We start from the raw sequence: 23,135 nt of genomic DNA on the forward strand, positions 1-23,135 counted from the left end.
ACTGCCGCGGTACGAGCTTCCGTACGGAGAAGGGAGATGGCGTGGGTCTCTTGCGGGAGGGGCGCGGAGCTTCCGTGCGGGCTCCGCGCTCATAGCAGCTACTGAGTAGCCGCCGCAGGCATCTCCAAGCGCAGGCCGCCCGCCTGCCGAGGCCCCAAGGGGGTGGGGGAGCTACCGGGGGGCGGGGCTACCAGGGGGCGGGGCCTCGCGCCCTGCCGGCCTATAAAAGCGGCCGCCGCAGGCTGCGTGCTGTCGCCGACCTTCGTGTGTGTCGCTGCTGGTTCTCGCCCGCCGCCTCCGCCATGGCTCCCAGGAAGTTCTTCGTGGGTGGCAACTGGAAGATGAACGGCGACAAGAAGAGCTTGGGCGAGCTCATCCACACGCTGAATGGCGCCAAGCTCTCGGCCGACACCGGTGAGGGAGGGCGCGGCCGCGGCCGCACGTAGCTCACGTCCCGCGCGGCGGGGCCCGGCCGGGGCACGGGAAATGTCAGGGGGCGGCGGGGCCGAAACTTAACCCCGCTGCGGGGCTAAAAATACCGCGACACCGGATCCCGGCTGCTGAAGGGCACCGCATCCCCCCCACCGCCGGATGCGGGCGGTCTCCGTCCACCGGGCCGGCGGGGATCTGCGGGCCCGGCCCGGTGAGAAGAGCCTGCGGCGGGCGGTGGGGCTCTCCGGGCTCTCCCTCGCGCGGAGCTCTTGTCCCCGAGGCCTCGTCCCTGCGGCCACGGCCTGCCGCCCTACCCTGCGCCAGGGTTCGGGGGCGCGATATTTGGGCTGAGGTCACCGTGCTGTGGAGCGGGTTCCAGCGGCGTGCCTAGCTGATGCCCGGCTGAAATCCACGTGTAACCCGACGCTGCCCTTTTCTCCCCGGTTCAGCCTTGAGGCCGGACAAGATTCCTGCCCGGTTTCTCGGCTGGGATGTTTCCAAGGGACCCGGTGTGAACTGGCTGGGAGCCTGGCTCTCTGCCGGACTCCCCCCTTTCTGACCCCTGGAATGAGTTTCCCCTCTGCTGTCGAGTCATCAGATAGTAGGGAGGATGTTCCTACTCTGTGGGTCCCCCAAATGTCAGCGAGGACAGGCTGGGCCTCCACCAAGTGGGGGAGGGGGAAGGGTAGCCTCTCAGGGCTGGGCCACAGGGCCAAAGGTTGTGTGTGGTTTCTATCCTTTGGCCTTCTGATGGGTGACCCTTCTGCCTTACAGAGGTGGTTTGTGGAGCCCCTTCAATCTACCTTGATTTTGCCCGCCAGAAGCTTGATGCAAAGATTGGAGTTGCAGCACAGAACTGTTACAAGGTACCAAAGGGTGCTTTCACAGGAGAGATCAGGTGAGTCCAAAGTGAAGATTTAAGCCAGCATTGCTTTGTAAAGTGAATTTTCTGTGGAGATGTGAGTGAATACCTTCATCTGCTTTCTCATCAGTCCAGCAATGATCAAAGATATTGGAGCTGCGTGGGTTATCCTGGGCCACTCAGAGCGGAGACATGTTTTTGGAGAGTCTGATGAGGTGAGAGACTCTGGAGTGGAGAGGTGGTACCAAACACATAATTCTGTGAAGGCTGGAGGAGTGAGCAGTTTATGGGTAAGGTAGGTACAGGAGGAGGTCTGACTGCCACTTACCTTATTTCTCTTCCATCCCCAGTTGATTGGGCAGAAGGTAGCTCATGCTCTTGCTGAGGGCCTTGGTGTCATTGCCTGCATTGGGGAGAAGCTGGATGAGAGAGAAGCTGGCATCACGGAGAAGGTGGTCTTTGAACAGACCAAAGCTATTGCTGGTAAGAGAAGAAAATTGACTTTTTTCTTTGGACAGCTGGGAAATGGCCATTTTGGCCATAAATGTCTGTTCCTGGCCTTCCTTGAAGGCTTTCAAAGATATTGCTACAGATGTTAATGAACAGTGGTCATGTTATTAAAAGGTCTGCATGTTCCAGGAAACTTTCCAGATCTACCCTTCCCAACATGAGGTACTGTAATCATGTATACTTTCTTCTCTCCCTTCAGATAACGTGAAGGACTGGCATAAGGTGGTTCTTGCCTATGAGCCAGTTTGGGCTATTGGAACTGGCAAAACTGCTACTCCCCAACAGGTATTAGCAAGGGAAAGGTGGCTGATAAAATGGCTGTCTGACCTTGCTCGAGAGGTCTCCCTGAAGATGGAACAAGGCAGTTCCTTCTTTGGAAGGGAGTTGTAGGCAGGATGGTTCGGACCAGTTCCTATTTCTGTTTCATTGCAGGCTCAGGAAGTTCATGAGAAGCTGAGGGGCTGGCTCAAAAGCCATGTGTCTGATGCTGTTGCTCAGTCAACTAGGATTATCTATGGAGGTAAATGAGTCTGTAGTTTCTTTGAGGCTGAACTTAATTTTTCTTTTTTTTTTTTTTTTTTTTTGCTTGCTGCTGTTGTACAGCATGCTCTGCTCTGCTGATGAGGAAACATGAGACGAGCAGGGCATGAAGAACCACTTACTAGCTTTTTTAGGTGAACGGGAGATGGTCTCATAATTTACAGAATAAGAGGTGGCTAGTACCTTGCAGGTTTATCTCTGTGTTATTGCCATTTTGGGTTTGCCACATCTGAACTCTTAATCCTGTTCCCTCTTTAGGTTCAGTCACTGGTGCCAACTGTAAGGAACTGGCCTCTCAGCATGATGTAGATGGCTTCCTTGTTGGTGGGGCTTCTCTTAAGCCAGAGTTTGTGGATATTATCAATGCAAAACATTAAAGCAGCCTGTGAGGAGCAGTCCCTTATGGTTAAGAGCAAGAAACTGAAGCAAGAAGGGACCTTTTGTTGCACGTGTCTCGGTACAGAGGCTTCTTCTGAGGCTTTCCCCCACCACCACAATCATTGTTCTAGCTGTGCTGCTAACTCCCATCACCTCGTTGGAGTCCCATTAGTGTGAGCCCATCTCAGCAGAGTCTCCTTTCTGAACTGGCAAAATCCTTGGTTATCTGTTGAGCTGTTAGAGCCCACAGTCAACTTGGCCATTGCCTCTCTCTCTTTGCAGCCCTGCAGGGAGGGAGGGCCACGAGTACTGGGGGGAGGAAAAAGGAACCACCATCTTCTGCATCCTTCAGCTCCATCTGCAAGGAGCCTGGCAGCTTAGACCCTTGTGAGACACCTTACCTCACCAATGTCCTGTATTGAACAATAAATGAAAAGGAAAAAAGTGTGTCCTGTTTCTTATTCAGAAGCAGTTAAGGGCAAGGTGTAAAGAGATGAGCTGGAGTACTCTGGGGAGAGCTAGCTGTAGAGAGGGCAGTATGTGTGGGTGTTCTGTCTTTGTGAAGTTTTAGGGGGGGTGAATGTATTGTTGGTTTGGTTACGTTTTTTTTTCTTCTTCTTATACCCCTCCATTTCCTTGTTGCTCCAACAAGCATTGCACAAGTGCAACGTGTGTCTTCTCACTGTAGTTCTCACCTAGAACATAGCCCAGAGAACCTTTATTTACTGTTGCAGTTCCTCTTCGGTTCTGTGATGATTAATGCACTGCAGTACATTTCAGTAGCTGCAAGAGCACCTGGCTGTCCCACTAATAAGTGGATGTTCCTGCCACTGTCACCCTGGTGGTGGCTGCTGGCTAGGTGAGCCAGCACAGGTGTGAGCAATAGCTGCAGGCTGGTGTGAAGCAAGCTGGTGAAACTGCTGTTGTGAGGTAGTAATAATCCTAAATTAGTTGGTGAGGTTGTCTGGCCGGTGAGAATCCCATCAAGTAGGAAAGTTGGCCTGAGGAGGAAAGGAGGGGGTGCTGGTGGAGATAGAGCATGTAGTGGCCAGGTGCCTGGAGAGAGGTGTGCAGAAAAGATGTTTCAAAAGTTAAAACAGAGAGGAAAAAGATCCTAAGATCTGTGGCTTCTGCAAGCAGTGTTTGAAGGGCTTCTGGGGCATGGCCTTAGTTTGGTCCTACACAGCACTGTCACAGCAGCAGTGACTTGCAGAGGTGGAACTGTGCCTTGGACTGGACGGGCCCAGGCTGTAGCACTACTGCCAGCTCTGCTGTCCAGCGCTGCCTGGAGAGCAGCTCTGCAAGGGACAGGGAGAGTGACCTACACAGGAAAAACAGATGGGAGATGTGCACCGCGCTTGCTGTAGAACAGAAGAACGCAGAAGCGCAGAACCACTCATTTAGTGAGGAACGAAGCGGGCAATAATCTCTGCATCAGCAGGAACGTTGTGGCTCTCTTCTTTTTCTCTGCTTTCTGGCAGGAGGGACCATAGGTGCACGGAGCAGGATCACTGCCAGCTCCTCACCTTCAATGAGAACTGCAGGGGCTGGACCTTAACCGTGTCGCTGCTGAGGGCAATGAGCCGAGATAGCCTCACCGAGCCCGTGCAGCCCTGTGCCCAGGCGGGGGGCCAGGAAGAGCCGGCACTCCCAGCACAGGCACGCATCACACACGCACATCAGCGCGGACGGCCAACACGCAGCTCCGCACACCGCGCTGTGCCATGGCCTCACCCCACGTCTCTCGGGCCGGGCCTCGGCCGTCGGAGACCCGAGGCGGCTGCCGGCACAACTCCGCACTCAGTCCTACAGCGGTTCCGATACCGACTCGGCGCGAACCGGAACGCGGCCTGGAACATACGGGAACCGGGGAGACCGGAACTGCTCTTCAGCGCGGCTGTGTGGTAGCAGCGCCGGGGCCCGCCCCCGTTCCCATGGCAGCGGCGCGGCCTGGCGGGCACGGGGCGCAGTGAGGCCTGGCTGCCGTCGGTAGCGGGGCGAGATGGAGGGCGGGGGCCTGAGCGCGGAGGAGGAGTTCGTCGGCCATGAGGGGGGGGAGGATGGCGAGGAAGAGAAGGCGCTGTTGGAAGAGGAGGAGGAGGAGGAGAAGCAGGTGAGGAGGCAGGCGGGGGCAGCTGGCCTTGTATCCCCCCCCCCCCTCCGTCCGCCATTTCACCTGTGCTGGGCTCTCTCCCCCAGGTGCCGGCCGCATGTCCCCTGACGGAGGAGGTGCTGAAGGAGGGCCTCTCCCTCCTCTGCAAAATTGGCAACGGCCTGGCGCACGCTTACGTGAAGTTTGAAGCCAAGTATAAGTGAGTGTGCAACGCACATGCAGGAGAAGAGATCCTCCTCCTAATGTGTCTGTGTAGCCGTCCAGGGGCCGCACCTAAGGCCACCAGTGACTGGACTGTGGGGCAGGAGTGTCACAGGGCACATTCTCCAACTGCCTTGCTTCCAGGCAAGGCCTGAACTCAGGACCGCCTCCACTGTAGCCAGAGATGTGGATCTGTGGGGCAGAGTAGTGACCCCTGGGCTAGTGGGAGCTTCTCGGGTGCTCTGATTTTGATCTCCCAAGGGGACCTGAGCAGGACACCTTCACTACAGACAGTCCAAGAAACATCCATTAAGCATCTCTGCATATAACTGATTAACATACACACTTAAAAGTACAATGCCACAGTTGTCACAGGAGTTTGGAGCCTCAGCCCCATCAGTACCCCCAAAGAGCTCTAGACATAGCAGGCCTCACAAGGTAAGGCCAGTCTAGGTGACTACTGGCTTTTCCTGGCTAGGAAAGTCATTACACACAGCCTTGGGTTGCCCCTGCTGTCTAAAAGACACTCTACCCCATCCTACTCCCCCCAGACTTGCCTTCTTTCTACTCTGGTTCTTCCCTCTCCTGACAGCTACAGTTCAATGGGAAGAAGTGCTGTCTGTGCCAGAAGGAAGGTCCTCTCCTTGGCATTCAGCCTTGCTTACAGCATCTTTGGCCCATCCCCTATTGAGTGCCTTTTTCCTCCTTCACACAAGGCTTTGTAGGACAGGAGGGAGATGGGAGAGGAGGGGGCCCTCCCTCCCACCATAGTGAGAAGCAAACTGAAGGCTGATAGCAGGGGAGGAAGTGAGAGGTGTTTTATTCACTTTTTCCCTTCCACAGGGACTTGACAGACATCAGCCTCCTTGAACGTTTCATTCACCTGCGGTATGTGGATTTGTCAGAGAACAAGCTGCAAGATTTGTCTCCACTGAGCAGCCTAACCCACCTGCTTTGGCTGAAGGTGGATGGGAATCTGCTTACCAGTGCCCACATGCAGGAGCTTCCCTACCTCCAGATCATCAGCTTTGCTCACAACCGCATCAAGAATATGAAGGGCATTACTCACCCCCACTTAGCCAGCCTCAGCCTTAAAGGTGGTACAAACTACTGTCTTCATTGCTGTGCACATAGAAAACTCTCTTTGAGTGGTATTAACTGTCATTATTTCTTTGTCCTGTGGCACTCAGGAAATAAAATCCAGACAGCACTGGGTCTGAATCAAGCACTGTGTAGCCTGCGTATACTGGAGCTGCGAGGAAACAAGCTAGAGAGCACAGCAGGGCTTTGCCTTCCCAAGCTCAAGAATCTCTATCTGGTAAGGGATCAGCCAGCTTGGGAAGTGGGACTGAGATGCTGCAGAGGTTGGCATCTTCAGTCAGTGGGTGTAGAGAAGACACTATCCCATTCCAGACGTCATAGTGTACATGCTAACCTATTCAGTTCAATCTTCACAGCCTGAAAGGAACAGATTTCAGAGAGCTAAAGAAGCAAAGGTCTCTCCGTTGGGGTAGATCCTTCTATGATATCTGTTCAAATAGTGCAAAGGCAGTAGCAAGTAACCAGTAATTGTTCTGCAGAGAGCAGGAAGATTGGCAGTGCTTGGTATGTTGCATTCTCCCTTTGCAGGCACCTAACGGAGAACAGTGTTCTCTCCCTGGTAGCATTAGGCAAGATCACACTCCATGTCTCCCAGGAATGTGAATGTCAGTGGGGAAAGCAGTAGATGTTCTCTGGATTACACACAGGAAGGTGATCATAGAACGTGAATGGTTTGGATTGGAAGTGACCTTTAAGATCTTTTTGTTCCAACCCCCCTACTATAGGCAGGGACATCTCCCACTAGACCAGGTTGCTCAAAGCCCTGTCCAGCCTGGCCTTGAACACCTCTAGGAAGAGAGCATCCACAACCTTCCTGGGCAACCTGCTCCAGCATTTCACCACCTTCACAGTAAGGAATTTCTTCCTAGTACCTAGTCTACATCTACCGTCTTCCATTTTAAAGCCATTTCCCCTCATCCCATCACTACCAACCCTTCTAAAAAGTCTCTCCCCAGTTTTCCTATAGGCTCCCTTCAGATACTGGAAGCCTGCTATGAGGTCCCCCCGGAACCTTTTCTTCTCCAGGTTCAAGAGCTCCAACTCTCTCAGCCTATCCTCATAGAGAAGGTGCTCCAGCACTCTGATCATCTTTGTGGCCCTCCTCTTGGCCCACTTGTCAGTTAATAATAATATGAAATAACTTTCTGCCTATTTGATGCACACTTCCATGTGTACAGTTACATATTTGAGGTCTCTATCTAACCCAATACCTATTGCCAGCAGCTCTTTCTCCTCTCTGATGGGCCTAATTGAGTATGGGTATAGCAGCACAGAGATATGATTCACATCTTGGGCTGCCAAAAAAACCTGATTGAATATCTCAGTTGAAACTAAGAAGAAGCAATTTTCTTCTACTGTGAGCAGTTGCTTAGGGACCATTTACTGCTTGAGACACAAATGAAGAAAGTATGTTGGCTTACTCCCATGAATCACACAGTACTATTGCTCGCAAAGACTTGATAGTGATCCTGAGTCGTTACCTCTGGAAAAGCAATTAAAGATGATAAAAGCTACAGGGTTTCTTTTCATCAGTACTCCCTGGCAGAAAGCACTGAGGAGATTGTTGTCTGAGGTTGTCTGCTATTTTCTGGTATAGAGCTGAAGTCTTAGGACTACTGGTGCTGGAAGAAGGGATGAAGTGGGTAAGTCTCTAGGTACAATATAGAATTGCTAAGTAAGACAAGCCATGTTAGCAGGTGACTGAGTTAAACCAAAGCAACACCTTTATTTAAAGTAAGAAACATAATTGAAGAATTCCTGAGCCGTGCATCTGAAGCAGGCAAACTGCAGGACAAAATTATTAAAACTAGAACTACCAATTAATGTCTCAGAAATGTGAGCTTGATTTGTTCCCTATGTTTACCTGCTTATCAAATCATTTTGGAGGGGGATCTCTCCCAGTACTACTTTGCTTTCTGTAGAAACGTGTCAGTGTTACTTGAGCCATAGGTAGGTAAAGCTGATGTTGAAAGGACAGGGTTCAGTGCACACATCAAATAGGAATTCAAAGGTCAGCTTAAAGTAACTGAATCAGATTTGGTTAATATATGACATAGTTTCAGTATTCACAAAGTTCTGCCCACCAGCAGGAAAACTAGAGGCTGATTGTGAACCATGTGGTGCTTCAGTCAGCACCCATTTTAGGTTCACTGCTGTCCGAAGTGTAGGAGTGTGTTACTTCCTGTTCATTGCGCAGTACTGCTGACAAAGGCTAGCTACAGCATGGGCAACATGTTGTATAGCTTGCACTAAGAAATGATGGCTTTGTGTGTACGTGAGGAATCGTTATAGAAGGCGAGGTGATGATGTGATCATTAAAATAAAGGTGCCATTTTGAGTGCTCCTTGAGTTCAGAAAAAAAGGAAGAATAATAATCTGTTCAAAAATCTGATCTGCATCGTCCTGTTAGCGCTTGCATGGCTGGAGCCTTTAAAACTGTTCACTGGTGTAACGGAGCAAGTGGGAGTGATGGTAGGTTGCTACTCATTTCACAGACTAGTGGTCTGTGAGCTCCCCACTTTCATTCCAACATCAGCTCCTGATTTCCTCTGAAGTGAGGTATACAAATCTATCCTGGCTTTTTAAATTTGTTTACTAAGTCTCAGACTTTCCTCTTTTTCTCAGTGTTACCTTCTTGGCCCTTTTGCTTCCGAGTCTCCTTTGCCCAGTTTCCAATGCAGTCTTCATTTTCTACTAAATATTCTTTTCATAAGTGAGCCTGCCCTAAACTGCTCTCCTGTCCCACCAGTTGAGACTCTTCTCCTTTTATTAGATTTGACTACATCACTGCATTTGACTACATCAATTTTGGCATTGACTACATCACTGCTTGAGTAACAAAAAAGGAACAGAGAGTGCAGTGGCACCGTTGTGGGTTAGCCTAGCAGGCAGCTAAGCACCACACAGTGTTCCCCCTGGTAGGATGGGGGAGAGAATTGGGGGGAAAAAGTAAAACTTGTGGTTTTAGATAAAAAATAGTTTTATAGGACAGAATAGGGAATGAACAAAAAAAAACCAAAAACCCACAAAGAAAGTGTTGCATAATGCAATTTCTCATCACTCCCTGAATGCCCAGCCAGTCCCTGAGCAGCAGGAGCACACCTTGGCCAACTCCTCCCATGTGACAGTTCAGTGTGATGCCAGATGGTGTTGGATATCCCTTTAGCCAGTTTGGGACTGTCCTGGTTATGCCCTCACAGCTCCTTGTGCCCCTCAGGCTCCTCACTGGTAGGATGCTGTGAGAAGCTGAGATGTGTCTGCGCAGAGCTGCTCAGCAACAGTTAAAACATTGGAGTGTTATCAACATTATTCTCATCCTCAAATCAAAACATGGCACTGTGACAGCTACTATGGAGAACATTAGCTCTATGTCAGTTGAAACCGGGATGGGAGCCTCTCTCCCTGTTCATGTATCTGCACCCTTAGAAACTATAACCCTAAGCCACAATCACGAGTGAAGTCCTGCTTATCTCTGGGTTGAAAGATGCGGTAGGGATAACGTAGTTGCCAGGGATTTTGCAAACTTGGCTGCACAAGGCCATCAGCAATCAGATCCAGCTTTGGTGCTAGCGCTGCTGTTAATCCAGGGATGGACAGGAGGCTTTGAGTGGAATTTTCTAGTCAAAATTGTGCTGCGAAACTATTAGTGAATGTAAGAACTTTGTGTTTCCCCATCTCACAACTGTTCACGCCAAGGTGAAAGAAATAGATAGGGAATTTTGAACTGGTAAGATATTCTTCCTGCCCTAAGCTTGTCAATGTTATTTATTTGTTTATTTATTTGCAAGACTTATGGATAGCTAATAAATATTGTACCAAGAAGCTCTTAAACCAACTGACAACCCCCACTTCTCTGCAGCCTCTGTCAGGATCATGCACCCTGCTTCTGGTCATAGAGGAGCAGAAGAGAAGACTTCTTGGTAGTAGATTTCTCCTATAAAAGAAGCAGCTAAACTGGAAGTTTGCTGGACTTTATGACTGAGAGGAGCAGATAATTATCCTTTAAATAAACTTGACTTAGCTCTTTGCTTTCTGTTCCACATTGACACTCTTTGAGGCCTTAGGGGCTCAGATGGGGCACTGCTGTGGAATGGCTGTTTTGCTGGAAGTACAGCAGGTGGCTCAGATGGCATGCTCTGGTAAATTTGAATCGTGGCATGTCTGCATCCCTGCGTAACTAGAGGCTGTGTTGGAATTACTCATCTGGGGCGGTCATGTCCCAGCCACTAAGAGATGCTGCAGGGAACTCTTTTTAGCAGGCATTTGGTTCTTGAATCTGAATACTCAGAACTCTTTTAGTAAGGCCCTGAGCATCCTGCTTGCAACCAGGCTAACATGTTAGTTAGCCTGGCTGCAAGCAGGATGCTGCATGGAGACTTCCAAAAGTCCTTTCCCATCTAACTCTATGAGTCTAAGCAGAGTCCTGATCAGAGGTACAAGCTAGAGCTGCAGACATGTTCTCAAGGTGTTCTGTCCCCTATCTCTAAAATCCCAGTGCAATTTCTGGTTTGGCTTCTGACCATACTATCTGTCACTGCCAGGTAGCCTCCCTACATTGTTATGTGTGTATGATGTCCTGCTTCAGAGAAGATTGCTTAGCAGAGGTAGGAAGTCTGAAGAGTAGAAAGAGCTTGACAGAACAGAAATAACTGCTGTTCCCTTTGCCATGTGTGCCTTTTTTTCATTCTCACTTCCTATGTCCCTGCTTAGGCCCAGAATACCATTAGGAGCCTCGAAGGCCTTGAGGCACTAGAGCAGTTGTCAACTCTGCACCTGCGTGACAATGAGCTTCAGACTCTGGATGGATTCTCTAGCAGCATGAAGTGCCTGCAGTACCTCAATCTACGGTAGGTCCTCCCTGCTTCTTGTCAGGACTAGACGCCAATTCATCAGGCTATACTCCCATTTACATCTTTAGGATTTTCTGTTTTCTCTAGAAGCTGAAGCCTGATGGGAACGGGTTGGATTGATCTTTACAGCTTTTAATTGGTGTTCAGGGCTCAGTTTTCTACCAGTTTCCCAACCCAGACTTTTCCAAGCTTCTCGGAAAAGATCTGCCTCTCCAGTTGCTCTCAGACTCCACACCATACTTTTTATATCTTGCTGTAACTCTTTTTCCACCCCTCTCCGCCTGTTCTCTGTGTCCTGGCCATGACCACCAGTGTCCTTTTCTTCCAAGCACTTGCTCTACAGGGGGTGGCATTATCAGACTGTTCAACACACTGTTTGAACAGAAAGAAATCCTTATTGTTAGGACTTATATGGATCTCTTTCTCCTGCACATTGTGCTGATTTTTCTTTAGGAACAATGGGATCAGTAGCTTGCAGGAAGTGGCAAAACTGCAGGTGCTCCCCGTGCTGCAGGCCCTGGTGCTGATGGAGAATCCATGCTCTGATGAAACAAACTACCAGCAGGAGGTCCTGGCCCAGCTGCCACACCTGAAGCGCCTCGACAAGGAACCAGTTGAGAAAAATTAGCATGCAGAGGCAAATGAAATCCTTTAGAAAAGGCAGGAAGAGGAAAAGGTATGAACAGTAAATTGAAAAACATAAGGTCAGATGTGCTGGTAAGCCCCTCCTCCTGTGAATCGAATGAAAAAATGGCTGAGGGAGGTCAGGTCCCAAGGGCAGAGCTGCATGCAGCTGAAAACAGGCTTTACAGTGTGATTGCCATCCCTGGCCCCAGCAACACAAGTGAGAGGTGAAAAAGAAGTCAGGCATGGAGTCATTTAACTTCTCCCTCTTTCCTTCTTCAGGAAATGGAGGTATCTCCCCAAGGTGATGTATCGAGTGACCTCTGGTTTAAATCCCTGTTCCTTGTGAAGATTTGGGGATGCATCTTCCCATGTGCAAAGCAAGAGCTATAGGTATGAGGTTCACCTCATTTTGCCTGAAGAAGAGAGGAGTGTCCTGGATGCTGCCTTCAGTTACTGCAGTGTTTTTACAGTCTCTGCACGTACATACTCAAAGTAGTCCCAGGAGGGAAAAGGGGGGTTACAAGTTGCGTGGTTTGAATTATAATTTTCTTATTTGGATAAAAATACTTAACGAACCTGGAATGTCTGTAATTGTTTATCCTGCCCACCCACTCCTATTCCCTAGCTCTCTCGCCCTCTTCTGTCTGTGTCTGTCCCCTGTCTGTCTCTCTCTCTCTCTCTTTCTCTCCATCCCCTACGTGCTGTTTGCAAAGCTTTGCTAAATCCTGACTCATCGCAGCTTTGGGTCACATGCTGCTGTCCCGGCCCTATCAGGGGCGTCTCCATCCTGCTGCCGCCGCCGCTGCCGTTGGCTTAGAGGACACATCATCTCCCCTTGAGGTCCTGCATCCCTACTCAGCTCCTTCCTCTCTCCTCTCTACCAGCACTTTCTCAGTCTCTCGTTCACCCCTGCTCTAGGAAGGTAAGTGTCTCCCCGTGGCCAGCCCTCCCCCTCACTGCATGCGTGCCTCTGCTCCCCGCTCCGTGCCCTCCAAACCCTACACGCACTTGTGTCCCTGCAGAAAAGGACCGTTGTGAGCGGCGTTAGCAATTAAACTCCCCTCACTTCCTCCACCTGCTCCTCCCACCCCTTTCTCCTCACCCCCACCCTTCTCACTTTTCTTTCATATTTTAATTTCAGGTACTCCCTCTTTCCCAATCCCCGGCAAGGATGATTTCAGATATGAGTCTGGGGAATTTCAAAAGGGGGGGCAACCGACAAGCATAGGTGCTGCTGCCAAGGGCACTGCGGGGAGACGCTGAGATGGAGCTTTACCTGGGGGAGGGGGCTGGCGGTGGTGTGAGGTAAAGCTCACTGGATTTTACTGGGGAAAGGACCCAACCTCGGAGCAGACCTCTCCCAAACTACTGATGTGTCGACGCAAACACGAGAGCGAAGCCCAGTCCCAGGGAGAAGGAGGGAGGAGGAGGGATGTTTTCTTATCACCGCCCCACACCGCACAGGGTGAGGGGGGGCAGCAGGGAGAGGAGGTGACAGTCAAGCAAGCGAGAGCTGCATCAGCCACGACACTGCAGCAGTGCGGGCTTCCTTAGGAGCAGTGCCTAGCCGGGGGGGTGGCAGCTGCACCGAGGCCCCAGCATGCAGGACTGGTGGCTGTGCCCTGGGGAAAGGTCTCTGCAGTGCTGTCCTGCTAGGAAGGGAGGGGGGATTGCTGCAGCAGGGTCAGGCAGTGCCCTGGCGGATTGTGCTGCATGAAGCGGTGCCCGTGGGAGGCACTGCAGCAGCGCCATGCCAGAGTACCCTGCTCAGCCCCTGCTTGAGAGAGGCAGCCCAGCCTCCAGCCTGGCTGCTCTTCTTCTCACTGTGTCAATGGGTTTCCAACTGAGGCTCTGTCCCAATCCTTTATCCCAGCTTATCCGCCTCTGACCTGCTTTCAGGACAGTGCAGCTGATGCTAGGGATTTTAGAGTGGTTCAGCAGAGGCCAAGCAGAGAGGGACATGGAGAAACTGCAGAAGTGGAGAAAAGGGTGTAGAGAACTAAAGAGGAATGAAGAGATCCAGTAAATGATGGGATGGAGCCAGCTAGGTTAGGTTTAGGCTTGTCATCTGGCATCCTTGGAGCTGGCTCAAACAGGGATAGGTGGATGCAAGCAGAGGGACGTAACCAGGGCCAACATGATCACGTAAGCACTGCATCTGGCGCAGGTCTTGTTGTCAGACCCCTGCTGTGCCATAGGTCATTTTAATGGGTATGGCCAGGGCACTGCTGTGAAAAAACTCACAGCTGTGCAGGCATGGCTCTGGAGGAAGCTCCTGCAGTGCAGACCATATGGCATGAGAAGTGCTGCCAGTGTGGCTGAGGGGGATCCCAACCCAGATGGGCCCTGTGGAGGGCCCTGCATAGGTTCCAGAGAGCCCCGGTTTCCCCCTACTTAACCTTCCCAGCATCGCAAGCTTTTGCTGAAACTCCAGAGCAGTGTGATTTCCCCAAACCCTGTGATTTCCATGTACCAGAGGCCATGGGACTGAGAACTGACTGGCTTCCCCAGCCTGTTTCTTAGCCCTGCTCTTTGCTGTGATGCCCTATTTGCAGCACCCCCAACAAACACACCTGTGCTGAGAGACAACATCGGCTGCATCCTTGCCTGCAGCCCAAGGCATGATTCTGCCCAGAAAAAACACCAACTGCACCATGCTTGCCACTGGGCCTGGACTCCACACTTGTGTGGTTCCAGCTCTGCTCTGCTTTGAATGAATAAGCTGGGGAGCCAGGGACAGAAAGCCCAGCGAAGCAGGGGTGGCAGTAACAGCAGATGCTGCCCACTCCCAGCAAGGCTACTCCCTACACTGCACTGCCCCACTGCCTGCTGGTGGAGGCAGGGAGACTTGCAAGGCCAGCTACGGAGATCAGGAAGGGGTCAGACCTCTTGTGGAGAACCTCGGGAATGAATTTCAGCAAAAAATGCCTCTCTCAAACTGCTCTCCTCAAGCCTGTTTCCCACCCCAGGTTTCACTGAGTGCATCCAAAATGCCAGATCTCCTCACACACCCCTGCCAGAGAGGCCTCAAAGTCTTCTGTGCCTACATTCCTCTGGTGTGTGGGGGCCATGAACTGGGGTCAGCCTCAGCATCTTAGCCTGCCCAATTTCCCTCCCCTTGTGCTCAGAGCTGTTCTTCTCCTTCATGAGGTGCCATAGCCTCTGGCTGCTCAGTCTCAGCTTGGCTGGCCCAGTCCCTGGTGTGGACTGCAGCCATGCCCTGCAGGGTGCCGGCTGCAGAGGAGTGAGGCAAGGCCAAGGCAGGCGCTGCCCAGGGCCCAGCAGGGATCTCTCATCCCTGTGAGGAGATGAAAGTTTCTGGGAACCCTGGTGCCAGGGCTGTGCCCTCTCCAGAACCCCTGGTGCTGTGGCCCCCTGTAAGTCAGAGGTGCTGGAAAGGGGGCACGTGGCTGCCACACGGGACAAGAAGGAAAACTCCTACTTTGTTATATGTAGTGAAGGGATGGGATTCAGCATCTGTTCCTAAAGAGAATGTGGACAGCTTCTCACTTTCTGGGCTTCAGATCACATTTTTCATATCTCCCCTCTAGTCTAAATTTCCTCAAGCCTAAATTTCCTTGGAGTTTGAACTTCAGCTCCTAATGTAGATCTTTGTTGAGCATCCTTTCCTCTGCCTAGACCTTAGAAGGGTGAGCCCTAGGTCCCAAGGGCGGTCTGAGATCTTGCAGGACAGCTCAGAACTAGCATGTCCTTTCCTCTCCTCTACACAGAGTCACCATGGCAGTCGAGAGGATCCATGCCCGAGAGATCCTGGATTCTCGTGGGAACCCCACTGTGGAGGTGGACCTGTACACACACAAAGGTATCGGGTGAAGATGAGAGATGAAGGGGAAATCCTGTCTTGCTGAAGGGGCTGGATCTGCACAGCAGCTGAGAGCAGGGAGTATCTCCCCTGAAGGCTCTCCAGTGAGCAACCAGAGACATCGGGCAGGGAGATAGATCTCCTGGCGTCTACCTGTGGTCCTGCATGACATGCATAGTGAATGCTGAAAGCTGTGTGTGTGGCTTGTCCCATGTCTGACTGTAGCAGAGACGGCTAGTTTCATTAAAATAGACATATTTATCTTTTTGTCCTATCCACGCAATGCTCTCTGCAGCTGTACTTTCACTCCTGGGGCACATTTGGAAATGCTTCCACAGCCATGCTCTTGAGGTTGAGGGAAGATTTGTTTCTGAGACGTGTGCAATCATGTGTGTGCAATTATGCATTTCATCTGGAAGAACTGCAGCTGTATTGGGCTGAAAGCTAGGTGGGATGAGATATATGCGTAATATGAGTGACCAGAGTAGGCCTCCAACCTCCTGCTCCTTCACTGAGGTAAAAATCCAGCCCTGGACAAAAGGGAGGAAGCCTCCGACAGCTGTGAGTAGGCCTGTCGGAAGGATGCAGGCAGAAGTACCAGGACAAGGAATTTCTGCATGTCATTTATAGTTCTGGGACTGGCACAGACCTCCGCATGGCTGAGATCCAGGTTTTCCAGTCTGAAAACACTGGGTGGACTTCTTTCTGTCAGACTCTCTGCTATTCCTCCTCTGAGAGGTGTTCACCTCTGAGAAGACTACCATGAGCAACCAGCCAGTGGGGCTATCTGTTGGCAGAGGCGGGTGGCTCTATCCTTTCCTTAAAGTAGAACAAAGACAGATGCATGAGGTCTTTCCTTCCTTTTAATCCTCTGCTCTACTCATACACACGTTTTGCTGTCCCTCAGGCATGTTTCGAGCAGCGGTTCCCAGCGGAGCATCCACTGGGATCTATGAAGCACTGGAGCTACGAGACAATGACAAGTCACGTTTCCTTGGAAAAGGTGGGGAGGTGTCTGCTCCACACCCTGTACCTGGGGCTGCCACACATGGGGCTTCACCAGAGGGTACCACTCATCCACTAACGAGACATGCCCTCCATGGAACCTTCCAGGCACTGATCCAGTGTCAAGTGAAATGTCAGGCCTCGACCTTCCCTCCCTGTTTCCCCCTCTCAGCCTTTCTATTGGTCTTCTACCCTCCCTCTCTTCATTCTCTTCTTTGCCTCAACCTTTGTCTCTCTCCTTCTTTCTCTGTCTATTCCCTTCTTTAGGGGTCCTGCAGGCCGTGGATCATATCAACAGCACTGTCGCCCCTGCTATCGTGGGCTCTGTAAGGATTTCTCTTTGTTCTTCCTTATTGAACGCTTACTCTGTTCCGTCTCTTTCCACCTGATCTCTGTTTCTGCCTTTCTTCATCTCACTGGGTTGACAGATGTAGTGCTGCTCTCTGTGAACCCAGGCACACTCTTCCTGCCTCCATGGCTGTATGCAACCACAGAGATCTTTTCTCTGAGTGGAAAGGAGTTAACCCTACCTGGCCCACTGCTGCATCTGTACCACCTAGCCAATCCCCTCGTTTCTTTCTATAGAGCTCTCTACCTTTTTCAAATGTGCTCCTCACTTAATCTCGTCCACACGTCTGCATCCTCACACCCATTCATCCTCCCCTCTCCTCCAGCATTCATGGTGTGGTGAGCAATGACTGTACCCACGCAAGGTCTGGCAGCCCTCCCCAGCACAGTCTGTGGACTTCCAGATCTGTGGTGTCACATCTGTAAGTCCTTTATGGAACCTGCTCTGAAGGGAGTTGAGTTGATGTCATGCACTGAAAGCCACGCAGCTTTTGAGGAGTCTGACTGAGAGCCCAGCTCTTCTCAGCCCTGAGAACTTTCTGTACTGGTAGAAGGCTCCCCACACTGGCCTTAACACTGCTCCCTCGCTCATTCCCAGGAACAGCTCCATCTAGTTCACGTGTGCTTTCTTGGGGTTGAGCATGCACTGTTATGCCTAGCTTGTATGTAGCCATAGCATGACAAAGCTCCCTGGAAGCTGCCAAAAAGCTGGATGAATCCTCAAATGAGTGCTGTGTGCTGAACTCTGTGTGACCGGCCTGGGCTGCTGCTGATCCCTTATCCAATGTGGGTGCATCTAAGCTGCACTGCAATAACATCATCATGATTACCTTACCTGACTATATACCAAGGCTATATACTATTAGTATATACTATATACTAATTTCCAGAGCTTTATGTGTATATATTCCCCCACAAGCTGAAAAGGTCCATGTACCCCCAGCTTCTCCATCAACACCTCCTTTCTCATGTGCCAGAGCCAACAACTCTTCTCAACATCCCCTTCTCAGGAACTCTTTCTTTCTTCCAGGGCCTCTCTGTTGTAGATCAAGAGAAGATAGACAATCTGATGCTTGAGATGGACGGCACAGAGAACAAATGTAATTTGCTATTTATTTCGGTCTGGGAAGTAAAGATCACGGTGGGTGGAGGGAGGGTTGTAGCCTGGTCTGGCAAGGGCACTTGCTGGGCAGAAAGGCAGTACCTGAGAACCTCAATGAGTTCTTGGTTTTGCCCACAGCCAAGTTCGGTGCCAATGCCATCCTGGGAGTTTCACTGGCTGTGTGCAAGGCAGGAGCTGCAGAGAAGGATGTCCCCCTGTACCGGCACATTGCTGACCTGGCAGGCAACTCAGATCTCATCCTTCCTGTGCCAGTAAGAATCCTCCATCCTTGACATACTAATTCAGAAACTTCCAAAGATACCTCAAAGAGTGTGTTTGATAGAGGAGGTAAAGTAGTAACGGATATAGGACCAAAACACCAGCTGAATGCACTGCAGGAAGCAAACCAATGCCCAAGCTTTCTCAGGGGAGGACTCACAAACAGAATGCCTATTCCTGGAATGGTGTGTAAGGCTCTGCCCTCCCCACCTGCACAGGGGTAGAGGGGAACTGAAAAAGGCTCAGGAAAGGATAAGAGACAGATCAAATTGTGGGCCAGCTTTTGTAAAAGGAAGGGCTGTGTAAACTAGGAGTTTTCCTTGTGGAAAATAGGAGCTGAGAAGGATACAGCAGATGTTGTGGTGGGGGTTGACAGAGGATCAACCACTACTCACACTTAATGCAAGAACCAGAGAGCATCACATGAACCCTCTGAGGCACAGTTCAAAACAAGGCTAGTTACACTGTGAAACTCCCTCACAAAGCATACTGTGGGTGCTAAAATTTTCTTGGGGTCGAGGAAAAAGTTCCTAGAAGAGAGGTTGATGTAGCATTGCTGAATGGACAGATAAATACATACAGTTTGGGAGAACTCTGAGAGGGAAACAGGTGGGAAAATCCTCTCCAGTTGTTTGCCACTATTGGAAGGAGGATCCCAGACTGTACGTGGCTTTGGTCTGACATGCTGCAGCTGATGTGTTATGTTACTCTATGGGATGTGGTATATCATGAATAGACATGGTGACCCACCTGAGAGCCTTGTCAAAATGGGTTCCTTCAGCTCTAATTCACTTACAAACTCTTCCAGGCTTTCAATGTGATCAATGGAGGTTCCCACGCAGGCAACAAATTGGCAATGCAGGAGTTCATGATCCTACCTGTGGGAGCTGAAAGCTTCCGCGATGCCATGCGCATTGGGGCTGAAGTCTATCACAATCTCAAGAGCGTCATCAAGGAGAAGTATGGCAAGGATGCTACTAATGTGGGCGATGAGGGAGGATTTGCCCCTAACATCCTGGAAAACAGTGAAGGTGAGAGTTACACGTTAACGGGATATCCCTGCCTGCAATGCTGTGACCAAGGCCTTTTCACACCCAATACTTTTATCCTTTTAGATGTGGCCTCCACAGCCCCTCAGCATGTTTCTGTTCTGCTCCAGGCTTCATTCTCTCTCCCTCATTGAGCCATCAGACTCGCAGTGGCTCCTGTTCACAGGGTCTTTCTAGGGAAAGTTTCTGCTGGAAGTCAGAGCTCTCTGGCACAGGCTGACTTCAACTCTCTTCCTTCCAGCTCTGGAGCTCCTCAAGGAAGCTATTGACAAGGCTGGCTACACAGACAAGATTGTCATCGGTATGGATGTGGCAGCCTCTGAGTTCTACCGAGATGGCAAATATGACCTTGACTTCAAGTCCCCAGATGACCCAAGCCGCTACATTTCGGCAGATGAGCTGGGTGACCTCTATCAAAGCTTTGTACGTGATTATCCAGGTGAGCCACTGTGCTTGGCAATGGGGACTCATCACCAGTGTTGCAGACATCACAGGTGCATCTCTACCATTTTGGGGGGACTGGGAGGAAGGTAGCTTTGACTTGTCTCTTCTGTTGTCCATTCAGTGGTTTCCATTGAGGATCCCTTTGACCAAGATGACTGGGAGGCCTGGTCCAAGTTCACGGCCAATGTTGGCATTCAGATAGTGGGAGATGACCTGACAGTGACAAACCCCAAGCGCATTGAGCGAGCTGTTGAAGAGAAGGCCTGCAACTGCCTCCTGCTCAAAGTCAACCAGATTGGATCTGTCACAGAGGCCATCCAAGCGTGAGTCCACCCTGCTGCCACTGTTATTTGAAATAGTTGGTGATGTACCACAATAAGATTAAGACTTGTGTCTCTGTGAGAGTGTGGAATGCAGAGGAGGGGAGGAGAGGGTCTGGATCTCACCCTGTGCAGGGGGTGGGTATTAGAGTGGCAGCTGCTGAATACATATCTTGCTCCTGCAGCTGTAAGTTGGCCCAGGAGAATGGCTGGGGTGTGATGGTGAGTCACCGATCTGGGGAGACCGAAGACACCTTCATTGCTGATCTGGTCGTAGGACTGTGCACTGGGCAGGTATGTGAAACCTAGGGTGTGCACAGGCATGCAGAAAAATGCAGAGGTGAGAAGCAGCATCCGTCTTGCTTCTCCCTCTGGGGAAACTGGTGCGAATCATAATGGCGTCTTACAGTGTTTGTTTTGGGAAATCCTTTACAGATAAAGACGGGTGCCCCCTGCAGGTCTGAACGCTTGGCTAAGTACAACCAGCTCATGAGGTAAGGGGCTCTTAGGGTAGGAAACAAGTGAGAATGGAGAGTAACTAAAAAATAGAGAAGCTAGAAACCCAAAGGGCAGAAGGAGTTTGTTGGGAGAAATGTGAAGGCAAACTGCAGAGGTGAAAGTAGAGATGTCTGGATCCCTCCTCCTTGGCATGGTGGGATAGCAGCACCCTCCAGCAGCTAGCCCCTCTGCCCCCTTTCAGCTTCCTGGCCATATGTTATCCCTCAGGTACTCTGGTGCCTTTCCTGAGTTTTGCTGTCTCTCTCTCCTGCAGGATTGAGGAAGAGCTTGGCGATGAAGCACGCTTTGCTGGACACAACTTTCGCAACCCAAGTGTTCTTTGAACGTTGTCCCCCAGGCATAGACACCCTTCAGCTTTTTCCCACATCACAGACTCTGAACCCTCCTTCTCTTCACTACTCCCTTTTTTGCTCTTTCTCCCTTCTCTACCACCTGGTTTTCTCTCACCTCAAAGCCCCACGAGTTCAGGTATCCCTGGCTAGATATACCCAGATGAAGGATGAAAAAGTGGTCCGCACCCCGTCCCTTGCTTTGGGATCATAAGCATTTCTGAATCTAGGCATTTTGTGTCTTTTGTTCTTGTGCGCATCTGAACCACTCTGTTCACATGTTAGACTATGGGAGCATGCTGCCCAGCGTGTTTACGTTGTACGCCGAAGCATGTGCAGTGAACATATGTGCGTCGGCTGGTGTGTTTGGACAAGTGTCGCACTTGTAGCTGTGTTTGAACGAGTGTCACCAGTGGCTCGCTCTCGTTGTGCTGTGTGTAGGTGTATGTGTACTGGCCTACAGCATTGTTGTGCCCCAGGTGCATTTGCGCTGAGCCGTGGTGGGACCTAAGCGTTCCTTCCTACTGTTCTGAGCGCTGTTCCACGCTGAGCTGTGCTTGTCGGCAGCTTAGTGTTGAGTGAACAATTGCTTGTCACTGGCCGTGTGTACGTGTGCTGTCAGCCTCCAGGTTAAGCAGCTCTGTGGGATCTTGTGGGTCAGCACATAGTACTGTGGGGCAATATATTAAAACACAGTCGTAAAAAAACACATGCTCTCATTTGCTTATCTTAACCTTCTTCTCTGTTTCCATCCCTCTTGCACTCCTTCACTCTCTCTTCTGCCCATAATGTCTGCTTCACCTTCTAGACAGTCAATGCTCAACAGAGCAACAAACTACAGAACCCTAAACTTAATTAAAATGTATTTCACACCTGAGATCCTTGACTTGGTCTGATGTTTCCCTGCACTTATCTGTATTTGAGGAATGGGGACATTCTGTTATCAAAGAAGAGGATCGTGCAGAAGGACAACCAAAGCAAGCAGAGGAAGTTGGCAAGAGAAAGGCCCAGATAACCCCCAACCTGCTTTCACAGCTGTCCCACAGCGAGATTTGTCTGTCCCGTATCCAGCTGGGGAATATTGAGGGAAGGGCAGATGGGAGAGTTTTCTGCATGAAGAAACTGTGCAAGGGATTTTAATCATGCCTTCCACTGATCTAACAGAACCCAGGGCAGGTCACAGGCCAGATGCCCCCTAGACATCCTGTGACAGTAAACTGAAACTGCAGATTTTGGAAGAGAAAAAGCTATCTTTGTGTGGTTGGGCACACTGAGGTCCTGCAGAGCTCCTGTTCAGCCCTTGCCTGACTGTGCTGCCACACCTTTCACGATGAGTAAGGTAAGTCAGCTTGTTCAGAGAGCCCTAAGCCCCCTTGACCAAGCCCCAGTACGGACTTCCAAATTGAAAGACAACACTTAAAAATCAACACTGGCATTTCACTGCTAACTCTTTACTAAATAATACAGGAAAAGGAGCGCATTCATCGAGGAAAGACAAAGGCTGTGACATGAGAGAAAAGATGGTGGGAAGGAGAATGGTGTTGAGACAGGGTTGGTTCTGGTGGGGTCACCAGTAAATACGGAACAAATACCGGCAGCAGTCAATAGCTTGCGTCCTAGCTGCAAGTACCTCTGTGAAGACTTGCCCCTACGATCCCCCGCGTCTCGTCTCACATCTCACGCGCACGGACGGTCAGTGCAGACCAGCACAAAGCAGCGGGACTGCCGTTGCCTTCTGGGAGCTGTAGTTCGGGTATGGCCGCGGGAAACGCTCCATTTTCCAGTGCCGGAGCCCTCGCCTCGCCTCGCCTCAAAATGCGGGTCCCCTGCAGGCAGGGGGGAGCTGCTCCTCCGCCCGCGCTCCCGTAGGGGGCGGCCTTGTCTCAGCGGCTCCGTGCGGCTCGGCTCGGCCGGGCGCCGGCGGAGGGTGGGATGGAGCTGGCCCCTCCGGGCACCGTTGCATTTTGCAGCCGTGCAGCGTTTTGCCACTCCCTCATCTGCAAAATTGGTTTTGCACGATGTCTCTGGTTTTGGAGGAAGGTATATTTTTGTGCTCGAGGTACATGTTGTTATTATTATTTTTTCTTTTTCCATTTGCACGCCTAACCACTGCTTCCTTTTGTTTTAGATGCTGGGATTTTGCAAACAGTATGGCTGAGCAATCAGGGAAGGTTTTTTGGAAGCAGTTTCTCAGCTTTTATACTCTTAAAGCATCTCCTCTTCCCGTTTTCCCCTCACTCACTCTCATTTGTCTTTTTTTTTTTTTTTTTTTTGTTCACGGAAGGAAACAAAGTGCAGGAGGT

General features: G+C 50.7%; 3 protein-coding genes across 4 annotated transcripts; all 3 read left to right on the top strand.

Moving 5' to 3' along the window:
• The first annotated feature begins 242 nt into the window (after positions 1–242).
• Positions 243–3,449, top strand: TPI1 (triosephosphate isomerase 1). The gene is made up of 7 exons (XM_052701741.1): positions 243–414; positions 1,207–1,330; positions 1,425–1,509; positions 1,645–1,777; positions 2,004–2,089; positions 2,237–2,324; positions 2,603–3,449. The coding sequence occupies exons 1-7, from the start codon at positions 303–305 to the stop codon at positions 2,719–2,721; spliced, it is 747 nt and encodes a 248-aa protein (XP_052557701.1). The 5' UTR covers positions 243–302; the 3' UTR covers positions 2,722–3,449.
• Positions 3,450–4,680: 1,231 nt separating this feature from the next.
• On the top strand, positions 4,681–12,190 carry LRRC23 (leucine rich repeat containing 23). The gene is made up of 6 exons (XM_052701735.1): positions 4,681–4,835; positions 4,922–5,034; positions 5,880–6,354; positions 10,848–10,984; positions 11,441–11,663; positions 11,894–12,190. The coding sequence occupies exons 1-5, from the start codon at positions 4,725–4,727 to the stop codon at positions 11,613–11,615; spliced, it is 1,011 nt and encodes a 336-aa protein (XP_052557695.1). The 5' UTR covers positions 4,681–4,724; the 3' UTR covers positions 11,616–11,663; positions 11,894–12,190.
• A 204-nt stretch (positions 12,191–12,394) lies between these two features.
• ENO2 (enolase 2) lies at positions 12,395–21,709 on the top strand. Of its 2 annotated transcripts, XM_052701731.1 has the most exons (12): positions 12,395–12,536; positions 15,346–15,437; positions 16,345–16,440; positions 16,710–16,768; positions 17,821–17,890; positions 18,031–18,164; positions 18,980–19,202; positions 19,462–19,659; positions 19,786–19,987; positions 20,170–20,278; positions 20,420–20,478; positions 20,757–21,709. In XM_052701731.1, the coding sequence occupies exons 2-12, from the start codon at positions 15,353–15,355 to the stop codon at positions 20,824–20,826; spliced, it is 1,305 nt and encodes a 434-aa protein (XP_052557691.1). In that variant the 5' UTR covers positions 12,395–12,536; positions 15,346–15,352; the 3' UTR covers positions 20,827–21,709. The 2 variants fall into 2 exon arrangements, with proteins under 2 accessions (XP_052557691.1, XP_052557692.1); XM_052701732.1 differs by lacking the exon at positions 16,710–16,768.
• The last annotated feature ends 1,426 nt before the right edge of the window (positions 21,710–23,135 follow it).

Source organism: Tympanuchus pallidicinctus, unplaced genomic scaffold (assembly GCF_026119805.1).
Source record: "Tympanuchus pallidicinctus isolate F22 unplaced genomic scaffold, pur_lepc_1.0 scaffold40, whole genome shotgun sequence".
NCBI lineage: Eukaryota > Metazoa > Chordata > Aves > Galliformes > Phasianidae > Tympanuchus > Tympanuchus pallidicinctus.

What these genes read in the sequence shown, in the direction of transcription:
- TPI1 (XM_052701741.1), top strand. Translation starts at nt 303, where the DNA reads ATGGCTCCCAGGAAGTTCTTCGTGGGTGGCAACTGGAAGATGAACGGC. An exon ending in GCTTTCACAGGAGAGATCAG is followed by an intron (nt 1,331 to 1,424) that starts GTGAGTCCAAAG and finishes CTTTCTCATCAG; the next exon opens with TCCAGCAATGATCAAAGATA. An exon ending in TTTTTGGAGAGTCTGATGAG is followed by an intron (nt 1,510 to 1,644) that starts GTGAGAGACTCT and finishes TTCCATCCCCAG; the next exon opens with TTGATTGGGCAGAAGGTAGC.
- LRRC23 (XM_052701735.1), top strand. Translation starts at nt 4,725, where the DNA reads ATGGAGGGCGGGGGCCTGAGCGCGGAGGAGGAGTTCGTCGGCCATGAG. An exon ending in AGGAGGAGGAGGAGAAGCAG is followed by an intron (nt 4,836 to 4,921) that starts GTGAGGAGGCAG and finishes TCTCTCCCCCAG; the next exon opens with GTGCCGGCCGCATGTCCCCT. An exon ending in AGCTCAAGAATCTCTATCTG is followed by an intron (nt 6,355 to 10,847) that starts GTAAGGGATCAG and finishes GTCCCTGCTTAG; the next exon opens with GCCCAGAATACCATTAGGAG.
- ENO2 (XM_052701731.1), top strand. Translation starts at nt 15,353, where the DNA reads ATGGCAGTCGAGAGGATCCATGCCCGAGAGATCCTGGATTCTCGTGGG. An exon ending in ATCTCATCCTTCCTGTGCCA is followed by an intron (nt 18,165 to 18,979) that starts GTAAGAATCCTC and finishes AAACTCTTCCAG; the next exon opens with GCTTTCAATGTGATCAATGG. An exon ending in GTCACAGAGGCCATCCAAGC is followed by an intron (nt 19,988 to 20,169) that starts GTGAGTCCACCC and finishes TTGCTCCTGCAG; the next exon opens with CTGTAAGTTGGCCCAGGAGA.